The 12979-nt window shown below is 44.9% G+C and overlaps 1 protein-coding gene across 2 annotated transcripts in view; it reads left to right on the top strand.

Moving 5' to 3' along the window:
- LOC110526935 (neural-cadherin) overlaps positions 1–12979 on the top strand; it is a 192279-nt gene that overhangs the window by 162075 nt on the left and 17225 nt on the right. For both annotated transcript variants that reach the window (XM_036980609.2, XM_090238425.1), the window contains exons 24-28: positions 1853–1980; positions 8408–8535; positions 9156–9279; positions 11385–11565; positions 12395–12561. In XM_036980609.2, the coding sequence (XP_036836504.1) occupies positions 1853–1980; positions 8408–8535; positions 9156–9279; positions 11385–11565; positions 12395–12561 (728 nt within the window). The remainder of the gene's footprint in view (positions 1–1852; positions 1981–8407; positions 8536–9155; positions 9280–11384; positions 11566–12394; positions 12562–12979) is intronic.

Consider the following 12979-nt stretch of genomic DNA (forward strand, 5'->3'; position numbering starts at 1 on the left):
CATTTGGCCTGTCTTCCCACACCTTTTTTTTTGTTAACTAGAGTCAGTTAAGAACAAGTTCTTATTTACAATGACGGCCTAGGAACAATGATGGCCTGTCTTGTTCAGGGACAGAACGACAGATTTCTTTTTTTTTACCTTGTCAGCTCAGGGATTCGAACTAGCAACCTGCCTGACCAACACAGCCCAGCCTGTCCATGTGTGTGGAAGTTCTCCTCTCAGGCACTCAGCACCACTCTCCTCTCCTTCCCTCTCTCTTTTCATCTCAACCAAGCCTCCACCATTCAAGCCTGTCATCTCTTTTCTCCTGAAATGTCACGTCAGTCCCAACAAGGAGGGTCGGGGACCCTCGTCAGACGCAGATAGCCTGTGGGACAGTGTCAATCTCCTGCCTGAGGGTGGTGGCCACTGTGGACCTTTCAAATGAAAAGGGCTTTTCACTCAGGCTTAGGCTGGGCTCTGTACATCAGTGACTTACTGCTAGCTCAAAGTTATCTCTGTCTGAGCACAGGTTGCCTTCTGGGAATCCACTGTGAGAACACTGCAGAGAGACAGGTGGGAGAGGGAGAAAGAGAGAGAGAGAGAAAAGGTTGGGGGTATAAAAGAGAAAGACATGACAAGCCAGATAGTGAGTGTCATGGAGAGAGGCAGGGCGTAAGAGAAGGTAAAGATAAAGACCTAGAGAAGAGGGAGAACAACCCTCTCTGTTGAAAACAGAGCATTTGCGAGCCTAGAAAATAGAGCAACGTGGAGTTTATATTTACAGCGCTGTTCTCTCCTGAACTCTTAGACTGTGGATGTCATGTTGATTTACGGAGAAACAGTGGTTGGTTGACATCTTGTTTACCCACAATCCTTTGCAAATGGTATAAAGCATACAATGAGTCTTAACTGGTTCATTAATTTTTAATTTCCCATTTGACTAAGTCAGAAAATAGAATAACTTTGTAATATGTTTATTATCTTATGGGGGGCATAATTGCATAGCACCAGGCACTGTTGTAATCCTTATTTTGGAGTGAACTAGGCAAGTCAGTTAAGAACACATTCTTACTTACAATGATGGCCTATCAAAAGGCAGAAGGCCTCCTGCGGGAATGGGATAAAAAATGTAAAAATAAATATAGGACCAACACACATCACGACAAGAGAGACAACAAAACACTACATAATGAGAGACCTAAGACAACAGCATTGCATGGCAGCAACACATGACAACACAGCATGGTAGCAACAAAACATGACAACAACATGGCAGCAACACAACATGGTAGCAGCACAAAACATGGTACAAACATTAATTGGGCAAAGTCAACAGCACAAGGGGCAAGAAGGTAGAGACAGCAATACATCATGCAAAGCAGCCACAACTGTCAGTAAGAGTGATGATGTCTGACTGTTAGTTATAAAAAAAACTGGTTTAATATTATCTATGCACCTTTTACTGTTGTTGTTTTTCATTTTCTAATACTGGCCCAGGTTATTAGATGTAATGTCATTTTAAGTACGCCATCTTTCTGAACAGCCTGCTGAAAGCATTGAGGTGGTACCTGTTTTCACTTTAGACTAGGGTTGGGTGAACACAGATCACTCTTACGGAATGATCAGTTGGCGTTTATTAGTTGACTGTGCTTCACTGTGGTTGCTTGTTCTTGGTGTGTCGCAGTGATCAGATGAAATGGGTACAGAAGTGACGTCCTCAGGATAAAGTGGTCTGTGTGTGTGGTTGTATCTGATCCCCAATGGCATTGAGAGAATGTGATGGGGGGGGTCGATGGTCATCAGGAGGCCCTGGGGATGTGACCACCATGTATGACCTCATGGCAGTGTCCTCTCTCTCTCTCTCCCTCAGAATTGATCGATGGCACTCCCACACTCAAGATAAACCATGGCTCGGGCACATTGGTCCTGCAGTTGCCAGGCAACGTAAACGTGGCGGACAGACGGTGGCACCGTCTGGACGTGAGGAGCAACAGTAAGGTGGGTGTCTGAAGTCTGAGCTGCTGCCAAGCTTATACCCCCCCCCCCCCCTCCACACACACACACACACACACACACACACACACGCACACATAGACAAACACAGACACACACACATCTCACCCGACACTAGCCATATGCTGTTCATTCTTATAGAACTCTGGGGAAGTTTAATGCAAACAGGTGGTGTCTCTGCTAGACTAGTCCTATTTTCCGTACATAGTCTGGAGAAGTAGGAGGGTTTGAGTGGTTTGGACTCAGTGCAGATCAAATCAAATCAAACTTTATTTGTCACACCTTACCGTGAAATGCTTACATAACCAACAGTGCAGTTCAAGGAGGGTTAAGAAAAGATGTATAAAATAAATGAAAGTAAAAAATAATAAAAAGTAGCACAATAAAATAACAATAAGGAGGCTACATACAGGGGGTACCGGTACAAAGTCAATGTGCGGGGGTACAGGTTAGTCGAGGTCATTTGTACATGTAGGTAGGGGTGAAGTGACTATGCATACATAATTAACAGCGAGTAGCAGCAGTGTACAAAACAAATGGGGAGGGGGGGTTGTCAATGGTAAATAGTACGGTGGCCATTTGATGAATTGTTCAGCAGTCTTATGGCTTGAGGGTAGAAGCTGTTATTAAGGAGTCTTTTGGTCCTAGACTTGGCGCTCCGGTACCGCTTGACGTGCGGTAGCGGATAAAACAGTCTATGACTTCGGTGACTGGAGTCTGACAACTCTTGGTGCTTTCCTCTGACACCGCCTAGTATATAGGTCCTGGATGGCAGGCAGCTTAGACCCAGTGATGTACTGGGCCGTACGCACTACCCTCTGTAGCGCCTTATGGTCAGATGCCGAGCAGTTGCCATACCAGGCGGTGATGCAACCGGTCAGGATGCTCTCGATGGTGCAGCGGTAGAACTTTGAGGATCTGGGGACCCATGTCAAATCTTTTCAGTCTCCTGGGGGGGGGGGGGGGGGGGGGGGGGTGTTGTGGTGCCCTCTTCATGACTGTCTTGGTGTGTTTGGACCATGATAGTTAGTTGGTGATGTGGACACCAAGAAATTTGAGACTCAAAAATGTGGAATAAGTCAAGGTGTATAAATACTTTCTGAAGGCGTTAAAATGTGCCAACATAGGATTTAGTTTTAGAATTTTTGCAATATAATTTATCGATCCGCTTCACAACAGCCCCGTAAATGTTAATGGGGGCATGTTCAGCTCATTTTTCTTGCTCACATTGAGGGAGACCTCCTCCCTATAGGTATTCTCATCATTGTCGGTGATCAGGCCTACTCTTACCACCTGGGGGCGGCCCATCAGGAACTCCGGGATCCAGTTGCAGAGGGAGGTGTTTAGTCCCAATGTTCTTAGCTTAGTGATGAACTTTGTGGGCACTATGGTGTTGAACGCTGAGCTGTAGTCAATGAACAGCATTCTCACATAGGGGTTCCTTTTGTCCAGGTGGGAAAGGGCGGTGTGGAGTGCGATTGAGATTGCGTCAACTGTGGATCTGCTGGGGCGGTATGTGAATTGGAGTGGGTCTAGGGTATCCAGGAGGATGCTGTTGATGTGAGCCATGACCAGCCTTTCAAAGCACTTCATGGCTACCGATGTGAGTGCTACTGGGCGGTAATCATTTAGGCAGGTTACCTTCACTTCCTTGTGCAAAGGGACTATGGTGGTCTGCTTGAAACATGTAGGTATTACAGACTTGGTCAGGGAGAGGTTGAAAATGTCAGTGAAGTCACTTGCCAGTTGGTCTGCGCATGCTTTGAGTACACGTCCTGGTAGTCCGTCTGGCCCCGCGGCTTTGTGAATGTTGACATGTTAAAAGGTCTTGCTCACATCAGCTATCGAAAGCTTTATCACAGAGTCATCCAAAACAGCTGGTGCTCTCGTGCATGCTTCAGTGTTGCTTTCCTCGAAGCGAGCATAAAAGGCATTTAGCTCATCTGGTAGGCTCACGTCACTGGACAGCTCGCGTCTGGGTTTCCCTTTGTAGTCTGTAATAGTTTTCAAGCCCTGCCACATCCGACAAGTGTCACAGCTGGTGTAGTAGGATTCAATCTTAATCCTGTATTGACGCTTTGCTTGTTTGATGGTTCGTCTGAGGGCATAGCGGGATTTCTTATTAGAGTCCGAATTAGTGTCCTGCTATTTGAAAGCGGCAGCTCTTGCCTTTGTCTCGATGCGGATGTTGCCTGTAATCCATGGCTTCTGGTTGGGATATGTACGTACGGTCACTGTGGGGACGACGTCGTCGATGCACTTATTGATGAAGCCAATGACTGATGTGGTATACTCCTCAATGCCATTGGATGAATCCAGGAACAAATTGTCCTGTAGCGTAGCATCCACGTCATCTGACCACTTCCGTAATGAGCGAGTCACTGGTACTTCCTGCTTTAGTTTTTGCTTGTAAGCAGGAATCAGGAGGATAGAATTGTGGTCGATTTTCCAAATGAAGGTTGGGGGAGAGCTTTGTATGCATCTGTGTGTGTGGAGTAAAGGAGTTTTTTTCCTATGGTTGCACATGTGACATGCTGGTAGAAAAGAGGTAAAACCGATTTAAGTTTGCATGCATTAAAGTCCCCGGCCTCTAGGAGCGCCACTTCTGGGTGAGCATTTTCTTCTTTGCTTTTGGCCTTATAGAGTTGGTTGAGTGCAGTTTTAGGGCCTGCATCGGTCTGTGCTGGTACATAGACGGCTACGAATGATAAAGATGGGAACTCTCTTGGTAGATAGTGTGGTCTGCAGCTTATCATAACGTACTCTACCTCAGGTGAGCAATACCTTGAGACTTCTTTAATATTAGATATTTCGCACTAGCTGTGTATGGCCGCTTAGGCTGTATGACTGCACTAACAACAACTTTGTTAATCTACCAGGTCTGAAAATAAGCCTCAGGGTTATTTGTGAAATGGTCACTGTATTATATGAACAGTGTCACACAAACACTATAGTAGTATTTGTATGCCATTTACAAACTGCATGTTTGCTATGAAATAACTCATTGAATATGCTTGTTGAGTACAATAAACTGTTATTGAGTAGATTTTCAATAGGACCTCTTAGAAGCAAATTAGATGCTCACATTTGTATGGTAAGTTAGTTCTTGAAATAGAATAGATACAAATAGATGTAATACAGATTTCAGAAAGGTATTACTGGCAGTAATGGAGCTCATATTAGACTGGTGGGCCAGCCAGTATCTGATGTCCTGATATTATCTGATGTCCTGATATTATAGGATGTCCTTATATTCCTGATGTGCTTATATTCCTGATGTCCTGATATTTCTGATGTGCTGATATTACTGATGTCCTGATCATCTGGATGTCCTAATATTCCTTACAGTGTCTTGCAAAACTATTCATCCCCCTTAGCGTTTTTCCTAATTTCTTGCGTTACAACCTGCAATTTAAATAGATTTTTGTTTGGATCTCATGTAATGAACGTACACAAAATAGTCCAAAAATTGTTGCAACCAATTACCTTCAGAAGTCACATAAATAGTTAAATTAAGTCCACATGTGTACAATCTAAGTGTCACATGATCTGTCACATGATCTCAGTATATACAGTGGGGAGAACAAGTATTTGATACACTGCCGATTTTGCAGGTTTTCCTACGCACAAACATGTAGAGGTCTGTATTTTTTTATCATAGGTACACTTCAACTGTGAGAGACGGAATCTAAAACAAAAATCCAGAAAATCACATTGTATGATTTTTAAGTAATTAATTTGCATGTTATTGCATGACATAAGTATTTGATGACCTACCAACCAGTAAGAATTCCGGCTCTCACAGACCTGTTAGTTTTTCTTTAAGAAGCCCTCCTGTTCTCTACTCATTACCTGTATTAACTGCACCTGTTTGAACTCGTTACCTGAATAAAAGACACCTGTCCACACACTCAATCAAACACACTCCACCCTCTCTACAATGACCAAGACCAGAGAGCTGTGTAAGGACATCAGGGGTAAAATTATAGACCTGCACAAGGCTGGGATGGGCTACAGGACAATAGGCAAGCAGCTTGGTGAGAAGGCAACAACTGTTGGCGCAATTATTAGAAAATGGAAGAAGTTCAAGATGACGGTCAATCACCCTCGGTCTGGGGCTCCATGCAAGATCTCACCTCGTGGGGCATCAATGATCATGAGGAAGGTGAGGGACAGCCCGGAACTACACGGCAGGACCTGGTCAATGACCTGAAGAGAGCTGGGACCACAGTCTCAAAGAAAACAATTAGTAACACACTATGCTGTCATGGATTAAAATCCTGTAGCGCACGCCAGGTCCCCCTGCTCAAGCCAGCGCATGTCCAGGCCCATCTGAAGTTTGCCAATGACCATCTGGATGATCCAGAGGAGGAATGGGAAAAGGTCATGTGGTCTGATGAGACAAAAATAGAGCTTTTGGGTCTAAACTCCACTCGCCGTGTTTGGAGGAAGAAGAAGGATGAGTACAACCCCAAGAACACTATCCCAACCGTGAAGCATGGAGGTGGAAACATCATTCTTTGGGGATGCTTTTCTGCAAAGGGGACAGGACAACTGCACCGTATTGAGGGGAGGATGGATGGGGCCATGTATTGCGAGATCTTGGCCAACAACCTCCTTCCCTCAGTAAGAGCATTGAAGATGAGTCGTGGCTGGGTCTTCCAGCATGACAACGATCCGAACCACACAGCCAGGGCAACTAAGGAGTGGCTCCGTAAGAAGCATCTCAAGGTCCTGGAGTGGCCTAGCTAGTCTCCAGACCTGAACCCAATAGAAAATCTTTGGAGGGAGCTGAAAGTCCGTATTGCCCAGCGATAGCCCCGAAACCTGAAGGATCTGGAGAAGGTCTGTTTGGAGGAGTGGGCCAAAATCCCTGCTGCAGTGTGTGCAAACCTGGTCAAGAACTACAGGAAACGTATGATCTCTGTAATTGAAACAAAGTTTTCTGTACCAAATATTAAGTTCTGCTTTTCTGATGTATCAAATACTAATGTCATGCAATAAAATGCTAATTAATTACTTAAAAATCATAAAATGTGATTTTCTGGATTTTTGTTTTAGATTCCGTCTCTCACAGTTGAAGTGTACCTATGATCAAAAAAATGACAGACCTCTCTACATGCTTTATAAGTAGGAAAACCTGCAAAATCGGCAGTGTATCAAATACTTGTTCTCCCCACTGTATATATACACCTGTTCTGAAAGGCCCCCGAGTCTGCAACACACCTAAGCAAGGGGCATCACCAAGCAAGCGGCACCATGAAGACCAAGGAGATCTCCAAATAGGTCAGGGACAAAGTTGTGGAGAAGTATAGATCAGGGTTGGGTTATAAAAAAATATCAAACTTTGAACATCCCACAAAGCACCATTAAATCCATTATTAAAACATGTTAAGAATATGGCATCCCAACAATCTTGCCAAGCGAGGGCTGCCCACCAAAACTCACGGACCAGGCAAGGAGGGCATTATTATGAGAGGCAACAAAGAGACCAAAGATAACCCTGAAGGAGCTGCAAAGCTCCACAGCGGAGATTAGAGTACTTTCCATAGGACCACTTTAAGCCATGCACTCCACAGAACTGAGCTTTAAGGAAGAGTGGCCAGAAAAAAAACATTGCTTAAAGAAAAAAATAAGCAAACACGTTTTGTGTTCACATGTTGGGAGACTCCCCAAACTTATATTCTGGTCAGATGAGACTAAAATTGAGCTTTTTGGGCATCAAGGGAAATGCTATGTCTGGTGCAAACCCAACACCTCCCATCACCCCGAGAACACCATCCCCACAGTGAAGCGTGGTGGCAGCATCATGCTGAGGGGATGTTTTTCATCTGCAGGGACTGGAAAACTGGTCAGAATTGAAGGAATGAAGGATGGCGCTAAAATATAGGGAAATTCTCGAGGAAAACCTGTTTCAGTCTTCCAGAGATTTGAGACTGGGACAGAGATTCACCTTCCAGCAGGACAATGACCCTAAGCATACTGCAACACTCGAGTGATTTAAGGGGAAACATTTCAATGTCTTGGAATGGCCTAGTCAATGACTTAAAGACTGCTGTACACCAGCGGAACCCATACAACTTGAGGGAGCTGGAGCAGTTTTGCCTTGAATAATGGTAAAAAATCCCAGTGGCTAGATGTGTCAAGCCTATAGAGACATACCCCAAGAAACTTGCAACCGTAATTGCTGCAAAAGGTGGCTCTACAAAGTATTGACTTTTTTTTTTTGGGGGGGGGGGGGGGGGGGGTGAATAGTTATACACGCTCAGGTTTTCTTTTTTTTGTGTTATTTCTTATTTCAAGGGGGTGAATACTTTCACAAGCCACTGTATGTGCTGATATTCCTGATGTGCTGATATTCCTGATGTCCTGATAATCTGGATGTCCTTACATTCCTGATGTGCTCTTTTAGGAGGTACGCTTCACACTGGACCGCTGTGCCGGGGCCACCGTCATGGAGATGGAGGGAGTGGGCAGCTGGCTCACCACAGAGGACCACTCGTCCTGTGAGGTCACTGGTGTCACGCCCAACCTGGACAGGTAGCCTACTCTCTCTCTCTGTCTCTCTCTCTGTCTCTCTCTCTCTCTCACTGTCTCTCTCTCTCTCTCTCTCTCTCTCTCTCTCTGTGTCTCTCTCTCTGTCTCTGTCTCTGTCTCTCTCTCTCTCTCTCTCTCTCTCTCTCTCTATTTGCATCTGTCTTTGTTGCTCCCACACTCCTTCTTTATTTCTCTCTTTCTCTCTCCCTTTATCTTTCTGTCTTTCTTTTTCTCACTCTTTTTCTTTCTTTCTCTCTCGCTCTTTCTTTCTTTCTTTCTTTCTCTCATTCTCCCTCTATTTCTCCCTCCATCCTCCTATCTTCACCCTCTATTATTCCTCACATCTCTCTCTCTCTCTCTCTATCTCTCTCTCTGTCTCTCTCTCTCTCTCGCTCTCTCTCTCTCTTTCTCTCTCACGCTCTCTCTCTCTCTCTCTGTCTCGGTGTCTCTCTCTCTCTTCTCCTTTATACAGAATACACACCTTTTACATAGTCAAACTCAGAACACCAGATTGGTGGGGGACAAGGCTATGTATTACGGGTTGAAAAAGTACCGCAGTAGAACATAGGGATGGATAGGTGTCTGAAAAGATGTACTGACAGTGATGTTCATTTCTTCCCCAGGCACCTGAATGGGACCCAGGTGTTACAGCTGGGTGGAGTCAATGAGGACCTGCCCTATGTCTACCCACAGTTACAACACAAACACTTTACTGGCTGCATCAGGAACCTCATTGTCGACAGCAAGGTAACACTCGCTACAATGTGTTTCTTCCCAATCATCACACACCATGAAAAGGCATGGGAAGCGATTTAGTTCTTATACAACACATAACATTGGGGCGGCAAGGTAGCCTAGTGGTTAGAGCGTTGGACTAGTAACCGGAAGGTTGCAAGTTCAAAAGCCCCGAGCTGACAAGGTACAATCTGTCGTTCTGCCCCTGAACAGGCAGTTAACCCACTGTTCCTAGGCCGTCATTGAAAATAAGAATTTGTTCTTAACTGACTTGCCTGGTTAAATAAAGGTAAAATAACAAATAAATAAAAAACATCTCCATTGTAAAGAGTTATAAAAGTGTGGTCTTTACACCACTTACATATGCTGCAGGCAGGCAGCATGTTGTTATAAAACTGGATACAGCATCTCGCATAAATGCTTTCAAACACTTTCACACCTTCCTCAGGGACATTGCCACAACAGCGCTTCTATAGAAAAGGTATGCTCCGAGATCGCATTCAGCGCACATCCACTAGACACAGTCTGAACTGGTAGCTATGCCACTATGGCAACAGTCGTCACGGGGAGGACAGAGGTCCTTCTGCCCATGTGACTCCATGACACTGTGTGACACTGGGAACTAAAGGTATTTGTCACTAAAACACTCTCCTGCTCACCCTGCGGACTACAAAACGCAGGGCTGAGGTTCGATACAATATTCATAGATCTCTTATTGTAGAGTGGAAAACACTGGGGGCGTGGGTGGAACATGTGAGAGAGGGGGAAGACAGGAGGAAAGGAGGAGGATGTCTGTGCCATTGAACCTGTTCAAGCGTGACGTCGGGGTGAATGTTTGGGCAAGAGAAGGGAAGGGCGGATTTTTCGACTTCAATTGTTTTTCTATTCTGAATCTACTGTACATCTTTCCACCCTGTCACAGTTGATTTATGTTACTCTCTTTCATCGCTTCTCTCTCTCTATTTGTTTGTATCTCTCCTCCTCTCTGGGACAGATTAACTATACTATGAGTCTGCAACCATGCAATAATGGTTTTCATTTAAAAAAATAAATAATGATCAGTAAAGTGAATATGAAGAAAAAGCAGTTTGTAGATGAAAACACTCTTTTCTTTATAAAGTAACTTGTGAAAACATTGCATGTAACATTTTCCATTTAGCGTTCACTTAAAGTGACTAACATTCATGCAAGCGTACATTTTTCATATGGGTGGCCCAATGGGAATCGAACCCAAGATCCTGCCGTTGCAAGCGCCAAGAACACAGGACCAGACATTTCACAAATTATTAACAAATCTTCAGCATCTATCCAACTCTGTTCCACTCTCTCTATCCCATTTCTATATTTCTGAGTGAGGCAGAGACGGGTACTCATGACTGGGAAAGTCTGCTAGTTATGTTTGGTGAAAAATGTGATCATGATTGGCATCTCACACACATCAACAAACACAAACTTGCACGCGTACTCACAACCACACCGAGATGTATGTTGGATCTTTGAGTGTGCGTAGTAACTCTCTGTAAATCAGTATCGAGCTCCATCTTGAGAAGGATCAGACTTAAAGTGCCCAGCTCTATGGTGAGGTCAGAACCAATTTGTACCTTGCTGCACATTGGCTCAACGGCTACCGAGCAGCCAGCTGCGCTGAACGGTGTTAACTCAGAAACGGGGAGATTGGACATATTAATGTCCTTTATGATATGCTATTGTGAGCAGGACTTAAGATTTCAAGGTATTCCTGTCCTTTCACAGCATTGCCCTCCGCCAGCTCCTTTGTGTCCCTGTAGATTGGTTTGATCCTATGAAAACCCAGTCATTTGCATTCCAAGAAATTGCATGAAAGGTGAATGCATGAAGGTGCTGAGGGGGAACCTCAAGTTTCACTGACCTTTGCCCTCAGTTTTTTGGAATACTAGCAATTGTTCTTTCGTTCTCTCTTTCCCTCTCTCTCTATCCGTCTCCTTCTCTCACTTGTATCTATCCCCGTGCCTCCCTTTTTTACCTGTCTACTGCTCTCTCCCATTTCTATTTTACTATGTCAATTTCTCCCTCTGGTGTACATATCCTACTCCCCCTCTCCATCTCTGTCCTCTCTCCATCTCTCCCCCCCTACACAGTTCTATGACTTGGGCACTCCAGCGGACTCTGTGGGCAGCTCCCCAGGGTGCCTGACTACGGATGGGAGCTGTGTCAACGTGGGCATCCCCTCCTGTGGCCCTCGGGGTCGCTGCCATGGAGAGTGGGGCTCCTTCAGCTGCCAGTGCATACCGGGGTACACTGGGACTCAGTGTGAGCAGGGTACGTACCGCAATGCCAGCACCGAGACCAACATGTATGTGATGAGTGCTTGTTTGGAGGGCAATGCGTGAGGGCATTGATGAATTGGATTTGTTCGATTAGATGAAATGAATGTCAACGAGGTCAAATGTGTTAATGAGTGCAATCAGATAGCTATCATGGGGAAGGTGTGTGTGTGTTCAACTTTCATTAGTCCAGGATACACATGGTCTACTGAAATGCTTGCTTGCAGGTTCCTTCTTGACAATAAACAACATCAATAAGAAATAATAAAAGATGAAAATAGGAACATAAAGTAAATGGCTCAGTAGAATAAAATGTTTACAATATTTACACATGCTTTGGAGAAGGGATGATTGGGGGAGAAATGTTTAAATTGTGCAGTATTTTGCAATCATAATATATCTGGTAGCAGCAGTTGTGATGTGTGTGTAGCAGTTGTGATGTGTGTGTGGCAGTTGTGACGTGTGTGTGAGTGTGTGAGTGCGTTTGTGCTAAGGTGCAGAGAATCAGAGCAGGCGATCAGTCCAGTTCAAGTGTTCAGCAGTCTGATGGCTTGTAGATGGAAACTGTCTTGTGCGTGTCTATGCGTGTGTCTGTGTGGTGTGGGAGGACTAATTGGAGGACTAATTCACTGGTGGTCAAATGGAAGATGAAATAAATGCGTGGGCACGTGTTTGATCTAAGTTTAAGGCGTGGGATGGCCTGGGACGCAGTAGAGTATGTGTATCTCTTGAATTCACTCTGGATGAATGTCAGTTCGGACTCCTGTGTACTGTGTTGATGGTGGGATGTCTAGCTAACACGTTGTCTTGTGTTTTGTTGGCAGAAGTTCCAGAGTATTCCTTTGATGGGCGGAGTCATGTTCATTACCAGTTGGCATCTCCTCTGCCAGCCCGGCGGACCCAGGCACAGGTTCTGGTCCGGACCCGCAAACATGGTAGTGCCATCCTCAGCCTACTGTCCAAGGAACAGACTGAATACTTGCGCTTAGAGGTGAGACTTTCTCTGTGTGTGTCTCTCTCTCTCTCTGTCTCTCTCCCTGTCTCTCTCTCTCTCTCTCTCGCTCTCGCTCTCTGTCTCTCTCTCTCTCTCTCTCACTCTCTCTCTCTCTCTCTCTCTCTCTCTCTCTCGCTCTCTCTCTCTCTCTCTCTCTCGCTGTTTCTCTCTCTCTCTCTCTCTCTCTTTATACTGTATCTCTTTATATCTTCTCTTGACTCACCCGTTTGTCTCTCTCTCAATATCTTCTCTTGACTCACCCATTTCTCTCTCTCTTTATATCTTCTATTGACTCACCCATTTCTCTCTCTCTTTATATATTCTCTTGACTCACCCATTTCCCTCTCTCTTTATATCTTCTCTTGACTCACCCGTTTGTCTCTCTCTCTATATCTTCTCTTGACTCACCCATTTC

This window comes from Oncorhynchus mykiss, chromosome 6 (genome assembly GCF_057628025.1).
Source record: "Oncorhynchus mykiss isolate SJ-2025 chromosome 6, ASM5762802v1, whole genome shotgun sequence".
Lineage (NCBI taxonomy): Eukaryota > Metazoa > Chordata > Actinopteri > Salmoniformes > Salmonidae > Oncorhynchus > Oncorhynchus mykiss.